At 33.5% G+C, this 25,981-nt stretch overlaps 1 protein-coding gene across 2 annotated transcripts in view; it reads left to right on the top strand.

The window, feature by feature from the left end:
• CCDC73 (coiled-coil domain containing 73) overlaps window positions 1–25,981 on the top strand; it is a 102,180-nt gene that overhangs the window by 24,511 nt on the left and 51,688 nt on the right. For both annotated transcript variants that reach the window (XM_072969744.1, XM_072969743.1), the window contains exons 2-3: window positions 1,109–1,261; window positions 15,622–15,693. In XM_072969744.1, coding sequence (XP_072825845.1) covers window positions 1,124–1,261; window positions 15,622–15,693 — 210 coding nt within the window. In that variant the 5' untranslated portion in view covers window positions 1,109–1,123. The remainder of the gene's footprint in view (window positions 1–1,108; window positions 1,262–15,621; window positions 15,694–25,981) is intronic.

The raw sequence follows: 25,981 nt of genomic DNA, 5'->3' as shown, positions 1-25,981 counted from the left end.
AGTTTTATATTTTTCTACCTAAAAGATTATGCACATGTTTTGTTAGACTTATTGATGCTATTATAAATATTTTTATTTCAAATATTTTTTCTTAGTGTATAGGAATATGGTTGGTTATTGTATATTGTTTTTATTTCCTTCTAGCTTTCTAAATCCTCTTGTTAATTCTAATACTATGTCTGTAGTTTTAAAAAGATATTTTGTACTCTCAATTATTTCATTATGAATGACAGTTTTATTTCTTGCTTTTTAGTCTATATACCATTTATTATTTTTCTTACCTTATTGTGCTACCTGTAATAAAATGCAGTGGTAATTAAAATTCCTGCCTCATTTCTGATCATATAAGAAACTTGCACAGAATTGTACACCGACAAAGACCATATGCATATTAGTACATGTATAACTGGCAGAACCATTATAAGTTCTGTGGGTTGTACCAGTGTCAGATACACAATTTTATATTGTACTATTATTATACAAGACATTGACATTGGGAGAGACTGAGTGAATAGTGCATAGGAATCCTTGTATATTTCTTTGCAACCACCTGTGAATCAATAATTACTAAAATCAAAGGTTGAAAAGAAAAGTTTCTTACTGCCTGATTCATACATTTTCTGCATTCAGAAAGGCATTTAAATGCCTTGGTTTGTAATAAAAGGCAGTTATTCCAGTCCTCCTTTTCCAACTTCTTTGGGTTTAAAGATTGCATTGCTGTTAATTAGTACTCACACCATCCTTACAAAATGCTTCCTATCAAGGCACAGTTTATTAAACACATTGTCTGTTTTAGTCTTGGAATGAAACTATTAGTAATGGGCCAAGCTTTGGCTGTAAGTTTAGGAATCCAGCTTGTAGGTGTTTAGGGGCAGGATATTTGGTCTCAAGGGTATTAGATAAAAGAAAAAGCCTCAGCCACAGAGAAACAGAATAGGACCATTGTTGCTGAGTATTTTGTGTATCAAGATCAGAATAGGAGTGATGACAGACTGTTATTCAATGTTAAACCTGGAGGGTTATGGGATACAGGTTGTGTTTTTATGTTAACTGTGCTTTTACTTAACCTAAATATATTTTTTCAGTTAAAACCTTTTTTATGTTACAGGAAATAAATGTTAATATGGAGAATGATTTTAAGACTGAGTCAGCATCATCCACCTTTTCTCTTCAAAGTTCTTCAGAGACATTGTTTTCTATTCAGCTATTAGATTTCAAATCAAGTTTGCTGGAAGCATTAGAAGAACTGCGTATGAGAAGGGTAAGCTCCTTTTTAAAATGCTTTTTTAAATCAAAGAACTTGATTTTGTCCAACTTTTTGGCTTAAGGGAAGAAAAAAAATGACAAAATAACCTCTTATTTGGAAAGAAGAAATATAGCCCAAAAAATGGAGTAAAAGAGAAAAGATTAGGTTTAGTTAACATCAACAAGGTGGAATAGATGAATCTATAAACTAAAATAAAAAATAAAACAGATTTTCAGGTTGTTAAATACTTGGTAAGTCAGCTAGTATTTATTGAGTGCCTTGGAGTGCATAAATAGCATTATGATTAGACCCAGCGCCTGATGAAATAGAACTGCTCTTCAGGAGATTACAATTTTGTTAAGGTTGTAAGATAGGTGCCAATGAAAAGATTAAGTAATGAAACAAGCAACATAATTAAGTGACAAAGCAAATGTATGTAGTAAGTATTCAGAGTTCACATAATAAAATATCCTTATTTTTAAAGTGATAACCCTGTGATCTTTAAAAAGGAGATACCTAGTATAAAATGGTAATAAAAGCTATTTGGTTTCAATGGGAGATCTATATTGTATAAAACCCTTAAAAACATTTCATTTCTGAGACTGTGGATCTAAATTTGCAGAGCATTATTGTCAGCTCTCTGTTAAATAGATTGGAGGTGGTAATGTTCTGAAAAGAAGAAAAAAACTAAGAAAACATTGTAATAATGATATGGGGATGGGGTCAGTAAGCCTTATATGTAACTGAAGACAGAACATAAGAGACAGAAAGAATTGGTAGAACTTGGTGACTCCTTGGAAATAGCTATAAGTGGGAGAAAAAGAGATCTGAAACAACATTTTTATTATATGAACCTTGTTCTAGAATTTTAAAATTTGAAATTTGTTGTCATAATAAGAAAATTCAATTGACACTTCATCCTATATAAAGCTACTTGCTATCAATGTAAGAAGAATCTACTTAACAAGGAAGAAATCCTACTAAAAAAAAGGATATGTTAGATAAGCATTGAAAATAGCTGTTTTTCAAAATTAGCTTAAAATGGTATTTTTTTAAAGTGAAACAGCTTTAGGTAGCTATTTAAAACTTTATATTCTGTTTTATTTTGTTTCAGACATTATGTTTTGGTCTGTTTATATTTATAACTTGAAAAATAAGCTTCCTTTAAAAATCTTTAGAAAAATTTCAGGGTAGTAATAGGAACAGTGTTTTTTAATAACCAAATGCAGGAATGTATACTACTTTTAATAACATTCCTCATTGAAAGGCGAACTTTATTCTTAAAATATAAAATATAAAAAATTCTTTTTAAGAGGAGAAATTCCTTCTTTTACTGGAAAAAGACAAGTATTGATTTTCACATTTACATAATGGTAACACTTTATCCATATTGCTGGATTTTAATTTTTCCCCAGATTTTAATAAGAAAATTTCAGAAGTGCAAATGAGCTGAAAGAATTTCATAGTGAACACCCATATACCCACCATGGTAGGCAGAATAATGGTCACCCCAGTGATGTCCACGTTCTAACCCTCAAACCCTGTAAATATGTTACCTTACATGACAAAAGGGACTCTGAAGTTGTGATAGAGTTATAGATGGAGGGGTTACACTGAATTATTCAGGGGGGCCTAGTATGTTCACAAGGGTTCTTATAAGAGGGAAGGAGGATAATCAGAATCAGAGAAGCAAATGTGATGACAGAAGTAGGGGGTGTGGTCAGAGAGAGATTTGAAGATGTTATATTGCTGGCTTTGAAGATGGAGGGTGGAAGCCATGAGTCAAGGCATGCAGGTGGAAGCTGGAAGAGGCAAGGAGTTTTCCCATAGAGACTTCAAAAGGGATGTGGCATAACCAACACCTTGATTTTAGCCCAGTAAGGACATTTCAGATTTCTGACCTCCAGAACTGTAATAGACTAAGTCTGAGTTGTTTTAAGCCAGTTTGTGTGTTGGAATTTATTACAGCAGTTCTATGCTTGATCCTCATATCCCTTTATTATTCTGGGCTAATGAGCTATAGGTGCCCATGTGATTTGAACGTCTTTATAGCATTTATCATGGCCACTGAATAGGCTAATGTATTTGAAAATTGAAATTGTGTTATGCAAACAAATGAAACTGCATTTTATTTGAATTCAACTTTGGCTTCAAGTAAAGGATGTTGGAATAGAGTATTCACAAACTACTCTAATATGTATAGAGAATACATAGAGAATACCTATGAACTCACTTTGAAATTTGCTGCATTTTCAGTTATCAGGATAAGTTAACCTTTGTAAGCACTGACAATATTAATATGTTACATGGATTTATCACAGGGAGACAAATCAGGAACATACCTTACATGCTTTACTGTCTTGTGTAGACTGAATAACAGATACACAGTGACCGATTATTGACTATGAAAGAAGTGACATGATTCATTACTGATCATGACACACGTGTGTTATTTATGTAGTGATTTGTGGATCAAAGAGTTAGCAGTGAAGTTTGTGCAGTTACAATAATATACCATGGTAACTAAAATTTAGGCCATGTTGTTGGGGAGCTGGTACTGTTTAACCAAACCAAAGTAACTGAAATTTGTGCATATTAGATCTTGTGTAATGTGAGGGCTGCCTGTATATTATTAAATGAAAAATGCAAGTTGTTAAAAAATTTTAAAATGTTTGTATAGCCATAGATCCACAGAGAACAGTTCTGGAAAGATATATATTAAACCATTAACCATGGTTACTTCAGAAGAATGAAGTTCTTTGTAGTATCCTTGCACCTTTTCTGTAAATTTGAGCTGTTTTTAACAATAAAAAATTAAAAACAATGAAGTATTAGGCATGTCAAGAAATACTATGTGATCAATACCAATATAAAAATCAGACAATAAAAATAAAATGATATGTGATTTGGATATTGGAGTTTAAACAGAAAAGGACATTTTAAATAGTGCTTCAGTTATACATATATATTATTTTTCATATTCTTTTCATTGTGGGTTATTACAAGCTATTGAATATAGTTCCCTGTGCTGTACAGTAGGACCTTGTTGTGTCTGCTAATCCCAAACTCTTAATTTGTCCCTCCCCTCTTTTTCCCTTTGGTAGCCATATTGTTTTCTATGTCAGTGAGTCTGTTTCTGTTTTGGAAATAAATTCATTTGTGTCATTTTTTAGATTCCACATAAAAATGATATCATATGGTATTTGTCTTTCTGTGTCTGACTTACTTCACTTAAAATGATAATCTCTAGGTCCACTGATGTTGCAGCAAATGATATTATTTCATTCTTTTTTATGGCTGAGTAGTATTTCATTGTGTTTATATATACCACAACTTCTTTATTCAGTCATCTGTGGTTGGATATTTAGGTTGTTTCCATGTCTTGGCTATTGTTAATAGTGCTTTTATGAACATTTGGGTGCATGTATCTTAGAAAAGAAAATTTAATACAATTAACATATTGAAAATATGTATTGTCTTGATACTATTAGGCTAAAGACAAAAAGCTTAAAAGCTTACATTAAAAACTACCTCTGGTTGGTAAGTTCATTTCTCATGGGAGTAATACTGAAACTGCAGGTATGCTAGTGTTGAAAAAATATGCAAATTATGGATTATGAGAGCTAGGTAGAGTTTTTTTGCTTTTGAAACAAGAAGTTACAAATAAGCAAGGAAGGAAGGCTAGAATGAGCTCTGTGGTGCTGGATTAAAGTTGAAGATATCAATATGAACTCATGATTTAATTATATACAGGTAGAAAGATACAGAAATATAGATATGTGTATAAATGGGTTAGAATATATGCATATATTTTCTACCTCTGCTGAAAAGGCCTAGAAATAGCAACACCCCCGTAGCAGCAGCCATCTGTAGGGCCCAGATCTTGGTTCTAAATAAAATCATCTAATGAAAGGAACCAGTACTCCTTGGAGAAATGGTTTATTCCAGAGTTGGACATCATGTAGTGCTGGAAAGTGAGGAGTTACTTAAAACAACATGTCAAAAGGGTACAGAAGCCAACCTGAAAGAGCTTCCATGAACAAAGCTGGAAGAATTTGAGCAACAAATTAAATAATAATGGCATTGGATTATAACCCAAAGAATAAAATAAATATTCATTTTACCCTACTAACTTAAATAAATGATGAAATAAATAAATTGGGGAGATGGGACAAATCTTTAATTCCAATGAATAAATGCAGAAGGAAGAAGAAAATTAGAAAATCACTCTTAGAACATCACAGTAATAATTGCTGCAGGCAAGATCTACTGATGAATTCTAAAATTAGTGGATAAAACTTTAAGGAGAAACAGAATAGTTGCATAGTCACATGGTATCTTCCCCAAAGCATTTAGTAAGTTACTGTGATGGTTTTATATGTGTTCACAAATTGTTTGGTACTCCTTCCTCTAGTAAGTGGAGCTTAATTTCCCTCACCTTGATTGTGGACTAAGTCCTAAGAGATAAAAGATATAAAGGGAAAATATTTAGGTTTACTATGGAGAAACCTGGCAGATCACACCTTAACTAAGTGATTAAGATTCTTAGAAAGAATTCATATGGTACCCATAATTCATGTGAATATCAAATACTCATGATATGATACGATGAGAAGGAAATTTTACCTCTGTGGTATTTTCCCCCTAAACCTAGTCTGATCATGAGAAAATACCAGACAGACCTCATATGTGGGCCATTCTACAAGACATCTCAACAATGCTTGTCAGAGGTATCAAGGTCATGAAAAACAAGAAGATTGAGAAACTATCACAGATTGGAGAAGTCTAGGGAGACATGACTAAATGCAACATGGTATTGTATTGTGTCCTACAACAGATGTTGGTGGAAAAACTAGGTAAATCTGAATAAACTTTGTTGTCTAATCAATAGTATTGTAACAATGTGATTTTCTTAACTGATAAATGTGCTCTAGTTATGTAAGATTTTAACATTAGGGAAGCTGGGTAAAGAGTATATATGAACTCTACTATCTTTACAAGTCCTTTGTAAGTCTAAAATTATTTCAAAATAAAAAGTTTGTGAACAATTAGGACTTTGAAACAGTGAAAACTCAAGAAATACTGTAGTAGTTCTACAAATTAATATTATTATTTTTTATTTTTAAGAGATATTAAGCAATCAGAACCATATTTAGTCATTCATTTAAGGTTTTCTGAGCACTTACTGTGCCAGGTTTTAGAGATTATAATATCACATAATAATAAAGGAGTGCACAATATACTGTGAGAGTGTGGACAAGGAAATGCCTAACTTACTAAGGGGCATGAAGGGAAGCTTCATGGAAGGAATAACTCATGCAGAGACATTATGAATGAATAGGAATTTTGGATCAGTCTTTCTCAGGTGTATCAGTTGTATTAGTCTTTTCAAGGAATTAAATTTTGACTTTGATGATTCTACTGCAAATTTTTTATGTTATATTACTGTCTGCTCTTAACTTTATTATTTCTTTATTTAATTTGTTCTTTTTGTCTTGAACTTTTGGAGATGGTATTTAGCTGATTAATTTTAACCTTTTTGATTTTCTAATATAAAGCATTTAAATTCAGGAAACTCTTAGCATGGCTTTAGCTGGATTCCACAAATTTATATAGATTTTTATCTTCATTATCATTTGGTTCAAATTATTTTCTAGTTTTCATTGTAATTTCTTTTTTGACCCATATTTAGATGTGTACTACTTCTTTAACAAATATTTGGGAGTTTTATTTTACTTTTATTAACTTTAAAAGATTGATTTCTAGTATAATTCTGCTTTATCAGTTATTAAACTTTATGTAATTTCAGTCAGTATTTGTGGAGCTTTGCTTTCCAGCAAGCATGTAATCAAGTTTGGAAAATATTTCAACATAGAGGAACTTGAAAATAATATGTATTTCTTGTATATTTTGTATTTCTTGGGTGCAGTGTTATAGGACTGTGAATTTGGTCAACTTCGTCAATTTTGTTGAAATCTTCTATATCATTATTGATTTTTTATTTATAGTCTCCTTTTTTCTTTTTCTGTCCATGTTTCAGTCTGGTTTTCTTTTTTCAGTTAACGGATTTTCTCTTCAGTTTATCTAATCTGATAATAGAGTCAAACTTTTGAGTTCTTCATTTCATTTCTTGTATTTTCAGTTTTAAAATTTTCATTTGGTTCTTCTAACTTTCTAGTCCTCTCTTGAAATTGATCTATCATATAATTTACTGAGCATATTAGTATCATGTATTTCAAGTCCATGTCTGGACCCTTTGTAGATCCATTTTTATTGTGTCTTTTTTTTTTCTCTTCATTTTTGGTTATTGGAGCTTATCTCTTGGGATGGAAGGTGAATTTTGATTAAATGACTGACTTTGTGCATTACAAATTGTAAAGAAAGTTTGAGACCTTGGGTGATCTTATCTTCCTTTAGAGAGATTCACTTTTGTTTCAGGAAATTAAAATGGGCCAGATCATTTTACCCATTTTACACAGATTGAGTTGAGTGGAGGCTAAGTTTCCATCTTTGTGAGGGCTAGTTTATTTCCACTGTAGAGTATAGCTCTATGGGCTTCCAATTTAAATCCTGGGATATTTGCCAGAATCCCCTCTTCTTGGTGGGTCCTGAACCCTAAGTCAATCCCTATAAAGACTACTGGTGGATCTGCCTCAGCCTCTAGTGAACTAGCAAATGGAGATTGTCAGGATCACCTCTCTGTGCTTCCCTACCTCTGTGATCTTGAAGATGTATTCTAAATGATAAGTCCTTTCATAGGATCATGAAATTGTAGAATTTTAGAGCTGGAAGTGATCTGAGATAGCTTCTGGTCTAACCTAAAATCCAGAGACTTTAAGAGATTGGTACTATGAATGGTACTCCTTGTCTTATGCTCTTCCGTTAGTATATATAATAAATTAACTGGAATGAATAATGCAGTCAACATAAAATTGGACCATACTGTAAAGGGTTAGATAGTAAAGTTTCTTTAAAGAAGTAAAACCCAATAGATAAATGAAATCTAAAAAAGAGGCTTTCTCATGCCACTGAACTGTATTTCAATGCTTAAATATGCTATAATTAACAAAATTACTCATTTTTTTCTCATGGATCAGTTAGCTCATCCAAAAACAATGATTTGCTAAGGAAATTGTGAAGGAAACTGATAATATAATATCTGGAAAAAATAGCATGTTTTAATTAATAATGATCTACAAATAAGCAATATGAACCAACCAAATAGTTCATATTGAATCTGTAATGTGTGCTTTTTGGAAGTTAGACGCCGTATCTGGTAAATTCCATTATCAGATAGATCTGTAGAATAGTTGATGAGTAGGAATGAACAATAGCAGGGGGTCATAAATTCAGCTTCCTTCAGGAGTCAGTAGCTGGCTCGTGATGTGAATAGGGTTAGGAATTGTGTTGAACTGGAGAGCCTCTATCTACAGTTTACCCTATATTTGCCATTCAACTCCAAAAAATTGTTGTCATATAGAAAAACGGGCCCTGTACTATCAGCTCTTCCAGTTATTGAAAAGAAACTAGAAATCCAGACCTGAATATGAAATATGTTAGATTCTAAAAATTGGAAGAGAGTTGAAAATTTTAAAACCAAATTTTCTAAGCCAAATCATCTATACGATGGGGATAAAGGACGTCTATCACAGAACTTTCAAACTTTTAAAATATGCATTCATTTGATAACTTATGAAAACCACTACTCAGTCTTACCCTAAGAGACTTTAAAATTGCAAATTAATTACTATACTCTTATGATATATTATGTATCATAAGAGAATTTTATGTATCATAATAGAATTATGAAGTATTATAGGAGTTCAGAGGATGTCACATTACATTTATTAAATATCTAAGCAGAAGTAAATCATGGAATTTTAAATGAGCAATAAATAAAAGCCAATGGAAATTTGAGTATTCTAAAATAACAGTGATTTGCTAAGGAAATTATGAAGGAAACGGGTAATTAATGATATCATAGGTGGTAAATAACATTAAGCAGCATTTCAATGCCCCATAAAATTAGTTATGTTATGAGTGGAATCACACCTCTTTGAATTATGATGATTTGTAGAATATGGTTTTTTGGTGTGTGTGTATATATATATATTTTTTTTGTTGTTGAAGTATAGTCGGTTTACAACATTGTGTCAATTTCTGGTGTACAGCATAATGCTTCAGTCATACATGAACATACATATATTCATTTTCATATTCTTTTTCACTGTAAGTTACTACAAGATATTGAATATAGTTCCTTGTACTATACAGTATGAACTTATTGTTTATTTATTTTATATATTAGAATATGTATCTTTATACTACATGGAAAACTGACAAAATGAAAGGTGACATTATAATATGCTTCTACTATATTAGTATTTTGATTTAACTTCGTACTTTTTATTAAAAATTTTTTATCTTTTTATTTGAACTTTTCATTTTATTCATTCTTCAAGCAACTTTCAAAAGTTATTAGTAAAAATTCTTATAAAATTGTCATTGAGAAAAAATACATTAAGTTTGGTAGGAAAATAGTTATTAATAAAAATTCTTATTAAATTGTCAATGAGAAAAAAATATATTAAGTTTTGTAGGAAAATCCCATGTGTAACTTCAATGAAGTATCCAAGAATATAGAACTTTAAAAGTGTTTATTTTTTATTAGCTGCCTTAGGACTACAAGGATTTAAGTGTTTTTACAAAAACAATAAAAGAGGAGTAATTTGATGGTTTATTTACTCTTTATAACCTTTTAGTAAGTGTCATGCTTTTTTTAAAGTGCTTGCTTCAGGCTGTAGTTTTACAAGATGGGCTGTGTATTGGTCAGACCTCTTCAATTCTTGACCCTGAACAGATTTAGGGATATAGTACATACAACAGGCACTTGTCCAAGCAGCCAAAACTGTAACTGGATACTTTTATTCTCCTTTTCAAACTCATAATCCACCTCCTACGAAATTGCTCAATTCAGTTTCTCATGTTGTCTAATATAATACCGATCACTCTTTCAGAGATTTTCTTGGTTTGATTAGCTGCAAAGTATCCAAGATAAATATCTCTAATATGCATGGGCTAAGTTCATGTTTTAAAAAAATCTCTTTCCTAATTATAGTATTTAAACTACTGCTTTCATTTTAGTCAACTTAATCTATTACAAAGATATGTTAAACAGAAAAATATTTGTATTATTCATAGCAGTTTTGAAGTTCTTTTGTTTTTGCTTTCAACAGATATTTCTAGTTCTTATTTTGAAGTGTTCTACCAAACATTCTGCTACCAAACAATCAGAATGTATTTGTATACTTAAAATAGGTAGTGTGATTTTGAATGGTTTTCTAACTTTTGTGGGATATAAAGATAAAATTCTGAGGTTTTTGAAGGAAAAGAATACATCATAACAACCCATACTGTCCCACAGCGTCCACAATTTCTTAAAGGTAATATAATAGCACGTTTAAAAGACTCTGGAGACAAATCATTTAGTTCAGATAACTGGCTCTGCTCTTTACCTGCTATGTGACTTTAGGCAAGTTACTTTTCCTGTTGCTAATAACACAGTTTCCTTATTTATAAAGTGGCAATAATAAGAGTATTTATCCATAAAATTATACCTAGGATTAAATTAATCAATACATAAAAAGTGCTTAGAATGATATCTAAATCATAGTAAGATCTCCTAACCCACTATAGCCACTGAAAGTGAAGTGTATAACCAGGCCTACATGAAGAAAGCAGTATCGTACACATTTTCAGTCCACCTGCTTTGGGAAGATATGCATGCTATATGTAACACACCCCTTCCCCAAACAAGTGTGTATACACTTACTTCCTTTTTCAGTGTTTTGAATTTAGATGCATATTACTGCAAGAGCTTCTATTCTATCCTCACTTTATCACTTAGCATACCCTGTCTATGTACATTCTGTCCCTTATTCCATGTTGGAAGAACCTTGATTGTGTCATAGGGTCCACCTCTCATCCAGGTGAGTTAGGTAAATCCTGACTATCTTAGCCACTCAAGAAGGTCCAGTGAATTCCACCTGCCAGCAACTGATTTGGGAGTGGGCATATGACCTAGTGATGACCAGTGAGATATTAGAAGATGTGTATTGGAAAGATTCTGGGAAAAGTTTTGTTATCCTTTTAATAAGAGGTTGTACTTTTTCTACTGCAGGATAATGTCCTTTCTGTCCTTAATGCCTACAGTTAAAGTAGCCAGGGGATGAAAAATCTTAGGAAAAGCACTTGGATAATGGCAAAATGGAAAGATGGCCAGGATCATAGTCCTTGATGATATTTTTGAGCCACTAAAAATCAATCCTAGATGCACTCCGTCTTTAGACTTGTCATGTGAGATAATAAGTCCGATAAGCCATTGTGAGTTGAGGTTTGTTGTTGTTGCTACTTACTGCTGAAAGCATTTAAAATGAGACCACTTTCATGAAAACTTCTGAATACCATAAGAGAGAGAGAGAGAGGAAGAGAGAGAGAGAGTGTGTGTGTATGTCTAATAAAGCAAAGAACATGTACGAGAGTCACAGGAAAATATTTTATAATAAACACATATTTTGTCTGTTAACATCCACTCTTTGATTTCTCCCAAACATTTTGTTATGAAAATTGTCCAACATACAGCAAAACTGACAGAATTTGACAGTGAACACTCGTACACCATTAACATTTTATTGTACTTGTTTTATAACATACCTGTCTATCTACTTATCCCTCCTTCAACTTTATTTTTGATGAGTTCAGAATAAATTGCAGGCATCAGTGCACTTCCTCCTAAATACATCAGAATGCACATCATTAAGCAGAGTACAGCTTTTTTCTTTCCAGTAAAATTTACATGGAATGTAAGACACAAATCTTAACTGTATATTTGATGAGTTTTGACAGATTCGTACACCTATATAATGCAAACTGTTATCCAGATATAAAATGTTACCATCAACCCAGAAAATTCCCTCAAGCTCCTTCTCAGGCAAATTCTACTCCTGCTACCCTCCCCAAGAGGCAACCCACTCTTGATTTTTCCACACTAACTTGATTAGTTTTTCCTGACATTTCATATAAATTGAATCATACAATATATACTCTTAGGTAAGGCTTTTTTCACTCAGCGTAATGTTTTTAATCCATTCATGTTGTTTGTGTATCAGCATACAGATCCTGTATGTGTTTGTTAAGTGTAGACCTATGTATTTAATTTTCTCTAGAGTGATTATAAATAGTATTGTGGTTTTTTCTTCTTTGAATTCTCAAAGAACTTAAGGTTTGTGCTACACAATTTTATTTATTTTATTTATTTTTTTGTGCTATGCTATTTTTTTAAATTGAGGTTAGTCAGTTTACAATGTTGTGTCAATTTCTGGTGTACAGCTAGTATTATGTTTTTAATTTCAGTTTCATCATTTTTTTTGTTAGTATATAGAAATGTAATTGATTTTGGAGGTGTTGATCTTTTGTATCTTATGACCTTGTTCAGCTCACTAGTTCTGGGAGTCTTTTTAATAGATTCCTTGGGATTTTCTATGTATATGATCATGTCATCTACAAATAAAGATGGTTTTACTTTTATCTATCTGATCCATCCTTCCTTCCTTCCTTACCCCTCTCTTTTTCTTTTTTTCTCCCTCTCCTTTTCTCTGTCTGTCTGTCCATCCATCCATCTAACCATTCCTTATTGCAGTGGGTAGAACTTCCAGTAGTATGTTGAATAAGGACAGCAAGAGTAGATATCCATTTCTTGTTCTTGATCTCAGAGGGAAAGCACTCAGTCTATCATCATTAAATATGATTATTTACAATAACCAAAGATATGGAAGCAACCCAAGTGCCCATCAACAGGTGAATGGATAAAGAAGATACAGTGGAATATGACTCAGACATAAAAAAGAATGAAAATTCTGCCGTTTGCAACAACATGAATAGACTTGGAGGGTGTTATGCTTAGTGAAATAAATCAGAGAAAGACAAATAGTATATGTTATCACTTATATATGAAATCTGAAAAGTAAAATCAAGTAGTGAATATAACAACAACAACAAAGTTAAATGTAGTGTTTTTATAAATGCTCTTTATCAAATTAAGGTGATTCCCTTTATTCCTAACTGGCTGAGAACTTCTATTATGAATGAGTTGGTATTTGTCAAATGTTTATTCTGTGCCAGTTGATATGATCATATGATTTTTCTTCTGTAGCATATTGATTTGGTGAATTACATCAACTGTTGAACCAGCTTTGCATACCTGAAATCCAACAATGTTGGATTCTATTTGCTAATATGTTATTGAGGATTTTTCCATCAAAACTATGAGAGATATTGGGCTTTGTTTTTTTTTTTTTTTTTGGTATTGTCTTTATCTGGTTTTGGTGTCCCAGTAAACGGGCCTCATAAAATGAGTTGGGACGTGCACCTTCCTCTTCTGTTTTTCTGGGAGAAACTGTGTAAAAGTGCTGTTAATTCTTCTTTAAATTTTTAGTAGAATTCTTCAGCGAAATTATCCAGGCCTGGAAATTTCCTTTTTGAGAGCTTTTAAATTTATGATTATAGGGCTATTTAGATTGTATGTATCTCCTTGGTTGAGGTTTGTAGTTTGTGGTTTGAGAATTGGTCCATTTCTGTAAGTTGTCAAATTTATGAGCATAAACTTGTTTGTAGCATTCCCTTAACTTTTTAATGGCTACAGGACTTTTGTACGTGGTTTCTTTTAGCTCTTTGAGCATATTTAAAATTATTGATTTAAAGTCTTTGTCTAAGTCTGTTGTCTGCACTTTCTCAGGGACAGTTACTATTATTTCTTTTTCCTGTGTATGGATCACACTTTTCTGTTGATTTGCATGCCTTGTAATTTTTTGTTGAGAAGTGGACGTGGGCATTTTGAATATGTGATCAGATTTCTCCCGCTCCCCAAGGTTACTGCTTGTTTTTGTCATTGTTTGTTTAATAAGTTTTCTGAAATAATTTTGTTAAGCATTAAGTTTTTGTCATGCGTGGCAATTGAAGTCATTGTGCTCTTAGCTTAGTGATCAGCTAGTGCTTTGTTTGACAGAGATTCCCTTAAATACCTGGAGCCAAAACAACTATGAAAAAACTCCCAGTCTTCATAGAAGAGCTGTGTGTGTGTGTCTGTTGGGACATGCATTCAGCACTCAGCCAGGCAGCTTTCAAGTCTACCTATTTGACGTTTTCAACAGAAGCTTCACATTTCTCTAGTGATACCTTGTGTTTATGGTGTGGGCTAATTCAAGAGTATTATAATATTTTAAACAAAATCAGAGGATTTTTCTAAGTAACTGCTTCCTGCTTGGCTTTGGGCCTCCCCCTCTTGACTTTGGCTCTTCTCTTTGTACTGTTTCCCAGAGAGAGTCTGTCTTTACAGCTCCCCCAGCTGTATCTCTCTGTTTTTTCATCTGACTGTTGTCAGTTGGGTGGTGGTGGCAGGTGGGGGAATAGGAGCATTCTCTGATGTTCTGATTAAGCCTCAGTCTTTGGTGAACCTGAGTCTCAAGGTGAGGTCTTCATAAGAATATTGATCCCTCTTTCGTATTTAATGGTGGGGCTAGCATGTATTCCTTCCCCTTCCCCATCGATAGAACTGTTGTTTTATTTTCCTAGCCTTCTCCTCTCAGCTGCCGTGGGTTCCCACAAGTGCTCTCACGTTAGAGCTTTTGTTGCTTTTCCCCCTGTAGATTAAGGCTTTTGTTCCTCAGGGGAGATAAGGAAGAAAGGTCTGTTGAGGCAGAGGTCTCAGTGGTGGCTCCTGGTCCCCTTTCCCAGCTGCAGAGGATTTCCACTAGTGTCCTTAGATACAGTTTTTGTTGTTCTTTCCCTTGCAGATTTAGGTTTTTGGTCTGTAGGAGGTAACAGGGAAGATGGTTTGTGACTACTCTTGTCTCCAGCCAGTACCACAGGGGAAAGCTTTCTCAGATTCTTCCCATCCTTCCCTGTAAGCACCTGGTGGGTATCATGGAAGAAAAACCTGTTCAAAAGTGTAAACCTCCTTATTTCTGGGGCCCTCAGGAGATTCATGTTCTTACACTAACCTATGTTCTGCCTTTAGAAATTTATTTAGTATGTTTAGCTGAATTTTTTTTTATCAGTACTGCATGGCTTATGTCCCCAGTAAACAAATGCTGTGGTTCTGTTCTCCCTGCAGGCACCTGTCTCTATCCAGATTTTGGATTACTTGATTGATCTGGGGCCTCAGTTCTCTGATGGTTTTGTCTATTTAATTTGCAATTTTCCAGCTTTTTTTTGTATTGAGAGTGTGGGAGGATGATCTTTTTAGCTCTTTAGAAAGAGCTGAAACTGGAACTTTTCAAGTCCTAATTTTCATAGCATTTTCCTTGTTTTTGACTTAGGAAGCAGAAACTCAGTATGAAGAGCAGATTGGTAAAATTATTGTGGAGACCCAAGAACTTAAATGGCAAAAGGTGAGTATTTCCCCCTCTAATTAGCATTTTTAGAACCTATTTTAAAATGTATTTTAATCCTTAATTGCAGAGTTTAATTTTTACATTTCCTAAACATATTTGAGGAATTGTGCATCATTTTAAAGACTCTGAAGAAAATTCCAGCTAAAACTGTTAGTAACATTTTGGGATTCCAGAAAACTGAGACTAACCATTTTTTTTTAGGCTTTCTGATAAGAAAATAACTGAGGATAACTCTGAAAACTACCATGAATTATTTCATATTTGAAAAACATATTTTATGTTATAAAGAGTCAAAATATTTTTTAGGAAGTGAAACCTCAGAATAGTACCATTTTTTAGGTTGTTATTATATACTGTAACCAAATATAAAAAAAACAGTATTGAATCTGATTCTCTTTCTATCCTTATCCATATGGAGGCATTTTTTAATAGTGTTTCTCATGCCTTTCCACCGAAGAAATCTTAACAGCTAAAATTTGAAAGGTTAGTTAAGATGGCCCTTCTTCTCATTATTTGGCAATATTGAAACAGGAATTTGGAGGTGATATGTCAGAAACAGAATTCAAATGACAGAGGATAGGCCAACAATGGGAATTTTGAGGCCAGACAGACCCCAAAGTTGTATAGAAATGGGAGTAAAACCAAAGTTGGATTATATATGAGAGACAGGTCTGAAATAAAGAGACCTGTTTATACAGTCTCTTCAGGAAGTTGTGTTGGGAAAACTGGACAGCCTCATGTAAATCAGTGAAGTTAGAACACTCCCTCACACCATACACAAAAATGAGCTCAAAATGGCTTAAATATTTAAACATAAGACAAGACATGATAAACCTCCTAGAAGAAAACATAGGAAAACATTATCTGACATAACTCTTAGCAATGTTCTCCTAGGGCAGTCTACCCAGGCAATAGAAATAAAAGCAAAAATAAACAAATGGGGCCTATTAAACTTAAAAGCTTTTGCACAGCAAAGGAAACTGTAAGCAAAATGAAAAAACAACCTACAGAATGGGCAAAAATATTTGCAAATGATGCAACTGACAAGGGCTTAATTTCCAGAGTATAAAAATAGCTCATACAACTTAATAACAAAAAGACAAACAACCCAATCCAAAAATGGGCAGAAGACCTAAACAAGCAATTCTCCTATGAAGACACACAAATGGCCAATAGGCATATGAAAAAATGCACAATATTGCTAATTGTCAGAGAAATGCAAACCAAACTACAATGAGGTATCACCTCACACCAGTCAGAATGGCCATCATTCAAAAGTCCACAAACAATAAATACTGGAGAGGGTGTTATAAAAGGGAACACTCCTACACTGTTGGTGGGCAGTTTGGTGCAGAATTATGGAAAACAGTATGGAGATTCCTCAAAAAACTAAAAATAGACTTACCATATGATCCAGCAATCCCACTCCTGGACATATATCCAGAGGAACCTCTAATCTGAAAAGATAAATGCACCCCAGTGTTCAAATGAACAGAAGTTTTAAAAGTGGGCATCCTTGCCTTTTTCCTGATCTTAGAGGAAAAGCTTTCATTGCTTTACCATGGAGTGTTATGTTCACTGTGGGTTTTTCAGTTGATTATGTTGAGGTAGGTTCTTTGTGTTCCTAGTTTGTTGAGTGTTTTTATCATAAAAAAGTTGTTGAATTTTGTTGGATGCTTTTTTTTTTTGCGTAAGTTGAAATAGTGTGCTTTCCCCCACTTCATTCTGTTAATGTGGTGTATTACATTGATTAATTTTTGTATGTTGAACTGTCCTTTTATCCTAAGGATAAATCCCACTTGGTCATGATGTATGATCCTTTTAATATACTTCTGAATTCTGTTTGCTGGTATTTTGTTGAGGATTTTTGCATCAGTGTTCATCACAGATACTGGTTTATAGTATTCTTTTCTTGATGTATCTTCATCTGGGTTTGGTATCAAGACAATACATACCTCAAAGCATGAGTTAGAAAGTGTCTTTTCCTATTCAACTCTTGAAAAGTTTGAAGAGTATTACTGTTAGTTCTTCTCCAAATGTTTGGTAGAATTCACCAGTTGAAGCCATCAGATTCAGGGCTTTTCTTTGTTGGGAGCTTTTTGATACTTACTGAGTCTCTTTACTACTTAAAGTTCTGTTGAAATTTTGTTTCTTCATAATTTGGTCTTAGTAAGTTTTGCATTTCTAGGAATTCTCCATTTTATCTAGGTTACTCAGTTTGTGCCTAACATACAATTGTTCATAGTACTCTTATAATACGTATTATTTCTGTAGAATCAATAGTAATGTCCCCACTTCCATTTTTGATTTTAGTAATTTGTGTCTTCTCTCTTTTTTTCTTAGTCCATCTAGCTAAAAGTTTGTCGATTTTGTTATCTTTTCAAAGAACCATCTTTAATTTCACTGATTTTCTCTATTGTTTTTCTAGTCCCTTTTTCATTTATCTCTGCTCTGCTCTTCATTATTTCCTTCTTTCTGCTAGCTCTGGGTTTAATTTGTTCTTCTCTTTCTTAAGTGTAAAGTTAGGTTGTTGATTTGAGATCTTTTTTTCTTTTTTTGGTTGTGGAGAGGTCATTAGGTCTATTATTTATTTATTATCAGTTTTTTTTTTAATAGAGGTGCTGAGGATTGCTAAGCATGCACTCTACCATTTGGGCTACACCCTTCTCCCAAGATCTTTCTTTTTAATGTAAGCATTTATAGCTGTAAATTTTCCCCTTAACACTTCTTTTGCTGTATCCCATAAGTTCTGGTATGTTGTATTTTTGTTTTCATTTGTCTGTAAGTATTTCCTAATTTCCCTTGTGATTTCTTCTTTAATCCATTAGTTGTTTAGGAGTTTGTTGTTTAATTTCCACAAATACATGGGTTTTCCAGCTTTCCTCCTGTAACTGATTTCTAACTTCATCCCCTTGTGGTCAGAAAAGATACACTGCATAATATCTACTTTTGAAATCTATTTAGACTTAATTTATGGCCTAACATATAATCTGTCCTGGAAAATGTACCAGATGCACTTGAGAATGATGTATATTTTGTTTTTGGGTAGAGTGTTCTGTACATGTCTGTTAGGTCTAAGTGGTTTACTGTATTGTTCAGGTCTTCTGTTTCCCTACTTATCTTCTGTCTGGTTGTTCTATCCATTATTGAAAATGAGATATTGAAGTCTCCAACTATTACTGTAGAACTATTTATCCCTTCAGTTCTGTCCTTTTTTGCTTCATATATTTTGATGGTCTGTGATTAGGTACATAAATGTTTATAATTATTATATCTTTCACTTATTGAATGTTTTATGAATATATAGTATCTTTCTTTGTCTCTAACTTTTTCAAATTTAAAGTCTATTTTTTATTTTGTCCTTTTTTTTTTTGGCCTTTTGGTTATTATTTTCATGGAATATCTTTTTCCATTCTTTCACTTTCAACCTGCTTGTGTCTTTAGATCTAAAGTGAGTCTCTTGTAGACAGCATAAAGTTGGATCATGTTTTTTATCCATTCTTTCAATTTTGTCTTTTGATTAGAGAGTTTACATGTACATTTAAAGTAATTACTGGTAAGGAGCGACTGACTTCTGTCATTTTGCTGTTTTCCGAGTATCTTTTAGCTTTTTGTTCCTCATTTCCTGCATTACCACCATCTTTTGTGTTTAGCTGACTTTTTGTAGTGAAATATTTAAATTCCTTTCTTATTTCCTTATGTATATTTTCTATAACTATTTTCTTTTTGGTTACTATGGGGATTATAGTTAGCATCTATCATTATAGCACTCTGATTTAAATTTATATCAACTTAACTTCAGTTACATACAAGAATTCTGTTCCTTTATAGCTCCATTGCCACCCTTTTCAGTTGCTGATATTGCAGAATTACATCTTTATATATTGTGTGCCCAAGCACATAAAATAATAATTTAAAAAAATGCATTAGTCTCTGAATTATGTAGAAAGCAAATGTGGAGTTACAAACCAAAGTTACAATAATATTAGCTTTTAGTCTAATAATTTTTTAATGAATCAATTTCTTAAGTCATATAGAAACAAAAAGAAATAAAAACCATTGTTGGAGTAATCCTAGCTTTTATAATTGTTAATGTATTTACCTTTACTGAGATCTTTATTTCTTCATATGACTGTGAGTTACTCTCTTGTATTCTTTCATTTCAACCTGTAGGACTCCTTTTATCATTTCTTGCAGGGCAGATCTAACAGTAATGAACTCTCTCAGTTTTTGTTTATATGCATTTTAGACCATGTAGAGGAAAGGCAACTTATATGAGATGGTGATAAGACTATAAAGAATATTTCCTGAGTCTTTGGAGTACTTTGGCAGTTTTGTCTGAAGTAAGAATATGTCCAAAATTAGGGCACAATTACCCAATTTCATTTAGTAACCTCTAATGTGTGTATGGTGGAAGCCATTGAGTGTAGGAGAGTATGGATTTAGTCGTCTTGAGAGTTAGACATAACCTTCTTGGTCATGGAAGTTCAAGAGTATCAGGTTTAATATGCCATTAATTCTCAATACTTTTCCTCAAGATAGGGGGTGATTGGAGCAATGAAGTATTTAAGCAAATGACAAGGCTTTGCAAAGTTCTCCAATAATAGGCCTAGTGAAGTGAGTGCCTCTGTCATGGGAACATAAAATCAAGAAATTTTTTCCTTCTCTCATAATTGTAGCTGTCTGTCAAAAAGTTTTAATCCATCCAGAGAAGTTGCAAGCAATGATCAGAACATATTCCAAACCCTTTGCTGGGGTTAATTTTAGGAAATCCATTTGGACATGTTCAATGGGATCCTGAAGCTTGAGTTTACAAGGAAAACAGTTTTACTAGGATTGTAATGGAGACAGATGAGCTTTTCCCCAGAGACATCCTCAAAAATTTTAGTAAAATTTCCCCACTAATGATAATTGAGTATAGTTTTCAATATGTCCTTGCTCTGATGGGTAATTTCTTGTAAAATTTTTTGCAGCTTCATCAAGGTTCTCTAGTGCCATCAAGTGTCTGTCCTAAAAGTGCCAGAGATTCTCTTGTAGTTTACAACCATGTATTCTTTTCAGGCTGTGGAGCTAACACAAAGATTTAGCTTTTTAGAGTGTCATAGGGCCAGGACCTGAGCACGGGTTGCCTGTGTGTCATAAAGATAAATTAGGTTATTTCCTTTAGCTTTTTTTATCCCTTATAGTGTAGCTTTACGATAGCCACCTCCTAATGGTAAGCATTAGAGCTCTTAAAACTGTTGTTCATTTTACACTGGGATTCCTATTGAGGTTAGAAACTCTCATTGTTTCAAAATCATAGACTACTCCGAGGTCATACCTGATACTAGTTTTATGTTAACTCTATTATCTCTTGACAGTTGGCAGGCTCTGCTGAATGGGTAAGTACTGTCATCTGGGCTGGTTTTACCTCTGGTAAGGAGTCATATTTTAGGGGTTAGTTGAGACTGTTGCAGTGCCTGATATTTTCCCATTTCAGATTCAAAAAATGATATATCAACAAATAATATTAAACCTAGATTTTCTAGGATGGGTTTCTAATAAATCTGTTTCAGGCAGAAGTATTGCTTGGACAAAGGCTAAATCTCATGAAATTCCCTTCTTTCGGTAATGGGACAAGAGTAGCAATCTTTAAAGTACAGCACTGAGTGGAAATGTGTGAGGAAAAAGTAATAAAAGTTCATAGGAGGTAAGGCTTCTTGCTGAGAAATATGTTTTCAGTAAGCAACAAGGATTGTACAGCATACAGAATCATCAAATTTAAACAGTATCCTTAAACCAAATCAGTAGAGGCCTCTACTAGTTTGGCTGCTGCTAATACTATCCTTAGATAGGATTTTGCCACTGAGTTAAGGGGAAGATTGTAGTGAGCAGTTGGACCCTGATGATACCTCCAGTCTTCTTTTAGAGTATTTTGCTCAGATACAAAGAGATAGAAAGCTGTATGACAATTTGGAATGCCCCAGTTGGGGGCGTGGAGTGGGGAGAGGGGGACTGTTGAAGAATTATTTTTAAATTACAAAATTCTTGTTCATGTTTTAGTTCCTAAGGGAAAGGTTCCATTATTGAGGACTTAAATTATATGGACATGTGTCCATTTCAGGTATGTTTGGAACCCAGTATCTGTAGTAGCCAGTTAAAACTAGACAACTTCTTAATTTTCTCTTAGGAACCAGCCTTGGAAAGTATTGAATGGCTCATGATTTATCAGGAATGATATATTTACCCCCTTGGCATAAATTATACCCTAAATAATATACTTTATTCTTACAAAATACTTAAATTTAGGGGTGGGGGGATTTTCAAGTCCTTTCTGAGCTAAAACAGTAAGTAGATAAATGGAGAAAGCAAAAACGTGTCTACATATTATACAAGTGTAGAGTTATAGGGAAATTTAAGGTCCCTAAGTTCCTCAGTAACCCCCTGCGGTATAACTGTCCAGGTAAATTGTTGACTTTGCCAAGACAAAATAACAGGTGAAACTGTCTTGTTCTAAAGGGACACCGTAGAAAGCAGTACACACACACACGCACACACACACACACACCCCTATATAATAAAATATGTAGAGTCAGGTGGTGCTGAAGATAAAGTAGTATTTGGGCTCAGTACTACAATGAATTGGGGAAATAGTTATTTTATTTATGGTGTTAAGGTCTTGAACAAATCTTCACCCACTGGGTTTCTTAACTGGGGAACAAGAGTTTAAAGACTGGTGTGGGTATAATTCATCTTTTCTTTGTTAGGCTTTTGGACCATTGGCTTTAGTTCTTCTTAGTTTCTGATTTTAAATCTATTATATAAAATTAGGTAGAGGTTTAGATGGACCAGTCTGAACTTTGCTGTCAATATCAGTAAGACATTTTGCCCACAGAGAGTGCCACTTCATGTAGATCTCTAATTTGGCTTTATCATTGATGAAGGTACCTAAGCCAATATCTAAATTAGCTGTGATCTGATTGTGAATAGAAAAATTCTCAGGGTTCTTAAAAAAAAATCAGGAATTTATACCCAAGGAGACAAAGGACCTCTTCTCCAAAAACTGTAAGACGCTGATGAAAGAAATTGAAGATGACATAAACAGATGGAAAGATATACTGTGTTCTTAGATTGGAAGAATCAATATTGTCAAAATGGCCATAGTACCCAAGGCAATATAGATTCAGTGAAGTCCCTATGAAATTACCAATGACATTTTTCACAGAGCTGGAACAAAAAAAATGTTAAATTGTAAGGAAACACAAAAGACCCTGAATAGCCAAACCAGTCTTGAAAAAGGAGAAAGGAGCTGGGGGAGTCATGCTTCCTGACTTCAGACTATACTACAAAGCTACAATAATCAAAACAAGTATCGTACAGGCACAAAAACAGACATGTAGATCAATGAAACAGAATGGAAAGTCCAGAAATAAACCCACACACTTATGATCAATTAATCTATGAAAAAGGAGGCAAGCATATACAATGGAGAAAAGAGTCTCTTCAACAAGTGGTGCTGGGAAAACTGGATAGCTACCTGTAAAAGACTGAAATTAGAACATTCTCAAACATCATATACAAAAATAAACTCAAAATGGATTAAAGACCTAAATATAAGACCAGATACTATAAAACTCCTGGAGGAAAACATAGGCAGAACACTCTTTGACATAAATCACAGCAATATTTTTTTCAAACCAGCTCCTGCAATAATGGAAATAAAAGCAAAAATAAACAAATGGGATCTAATTAAATTTAAAAAGCTTTTGCACAGCTAAGGATACCATCAACAAAATGAAAAGACTACCCACAGAATGGGAGAAAATATTTGCAAATGATCTGACCGCCAAGGGAGTAATTTCCAAAATATACAAACAGCTCATACAGCTTAATATCAAAACAAACAAAAAACAAAAACAAAAACAAAAAAAACAAGCAACCCAATCAAAAAATAGGCAGAAGACCTAAATAGACATCTCTCCAAAGAAGACATCCAGATGGCCAACAAGCCCATGAATAGATGCTGAACATCACTAATTGTTAGAGAAATGCAAATCAAAACTACAATGAGCTATCACCTCACACCAGTCAGAATGGCCATCATTCAAAAGTCCACAGATGATAAATGCTGGAGAGGATGTGGAGAAAAAGGAACCCTCCTACACTGTTGGTGGGAATGTAAATTGGTGCAGCCACTATGGAAGATAGTATGGAGATTCATCAAAAAACTGAAAATAGATTTATTATATGATTCAGCAATCTCACTCCTGGGCATGTATCCAAAGGAAAATATAATTCGAAGAAACACATACGCCCCAATGTTCACAGCAGCACTGTTTACAATAACCAAGACATAGAAACAACTCAAATGTCCTTCGACAGATGTTTAGATAAAGAAGTTGTGGTATATATACAATTGAATAGTACTCAGCCATAAAAAAGAATAAGATAATGCCATTTGTAGCAACATGGATGGACTTGGAGTCTAAGTGAAATCAGAAAGAGAAGGAAAATGCCATATGATATCGCTTATATGTGGAATCTAAAAAAAAAGGACACAAATGAACTTATCTACAAAACAGAAACAGACTCACAGACATAGAGAACAAACTTATGGTTTCCAGTGGGTAAAGGGATAAAATGGGAATTAGAAATTTGCACCTCTTGGGGAGTGATGGAAATGTCAGCTATCTTGATTAAGGTGGTGGTTCATTGGTGTATACATCTATCAGAATTCATCGAATAGTACATCTGAAATATGTGTAATTTACTGTACAGGAATCACACCACAATAAAAGTGTTAAAAATTTTTTTTAAATAAGGAATTTGATTTTGCAGTTCTATAGATTCCCTTCTCTTAAGTTGATGGGTGTGGTCATAAAGGAGAAAATATTCCTCACTGGAGAATCCAAGGATAACAGTTACAGGCTGAAATGGGGCATGTATCTTTTGATTACTAGAGATACACACTATTTGAGTAGCTCATTGACTCTGAGGGAGAGGTTGTGTGATGCTGCCAGAGTTTATGGTATGAATAAAAAATTTTAAAGTTTCTTTTAATATGTAGTGAAATTTCTCTTTGTAAGTTTGAGGAATAAATGAGAAGTTGGGTGCATGATTTCCCTTGGGGGAGTGTCATTGATTTGCCCACTTGATATTTTTCCCCTTCATTTTCTTAACTAATTCAGGATGTTTTTTTCCCCAGTGTCTTTTCTGCTTATATTAAGTATCTATAGGTATCTTTACAAGAGACTCACTCCTCTAGTGCTTGATGACTGGAGTGGGAGTATTATATTGTTTTAACTATAGGGCCATCAGTTTATTCTTCTTTTGTTCTAAGGCTTTTTGAACTGGAACTGGAGCTTTTTGAAGATCTGGATTTGGAGATCTGATAATGGGGCTATTTCCTATTCCAGTTTTTGTTGCATATTTGATCTCCTGTTTCTGGATGTAAGGCTGTTCACAAAAAGTGGGGCAAGAGCTGGAAATCACATCTACTTCAAATCTACTCCTCAAAAAACCTATCCCTGAAGTCTCCTATAAATTTATTCTTTTGTTGTTTGCAGGATATTAGAGTCTAATACATTTTCACAGGAAAAACTTTGGGCAGTAGCCTCTGAAAGATTTTGTCCAACATCTATAGCTTTTCTAAGTATCTGTTTTCCTATGCAGTTTGAGATTTCCTAAGTCATTCTTGGGATCTCACTTTTCCTTTTGCTTTTCCTTTTTTTTTTTACTTCTGAGAATATGAACCAACTGATACAGACTTGGGAACTGGCAGTATTATTTTATTTAATTAGCCATGGGAATTGAAATATTTAAAGTAATTGCTAACTTCAGGAAGAATACAAAGTTGTATGAGAATAGAAACATCATCATGGTATACTGTATGGGGCTCAGCACTGAATAAAAATTGCATAGTTAAAGAGTGTAAATATGGACTGTTGATTTAAGCCACAATTTTTATATAACTGTTGGAAGAATGGAGGGAGGAGATGTAGGATAATGGTTGTACAAGGAAGCTGAACTCCCAACTATCATAATAGGAGGTCAGTAGATAAATTTTTTAAATTGATAAATCAACATATATTTAGAAACATGGAGTAAAATTACAGAAACATTTGAAAGTGGTTGCCATATGTAGATGTAATTTTTTAAGTTATGAGAATTATTTGATAAAAATAGAAGAAAAAATTTGTCTTGAATCTAAAGGACAGGACATACAACTTCTACCCAAAAAAGTGGAAGGGAGGGAAGAAATGGAATCATATATGTGGATTTATTTTTTTAATGCCCTATGCTAGTT

The sequence above is a fragment of the Vicugna pacos genome, chromosome 10 (genome assembly GCF_048564905.1).
Source record: "Vicugna pacos chromosome 10, VicPac4, whole genome shotgun sequence".
Classification (NCBI taxonomy): domain Eukaryota; kingdom Metazoa; phylum Chordata; class Mammalia; order Artiodactyla; family Camelidae; genus Vicugna; species Vicugna pacos.
Note: the sequence above shows the minus strand (reverse complement) of the source record. Positions and strands in the feature narration are given on the sequence as shown.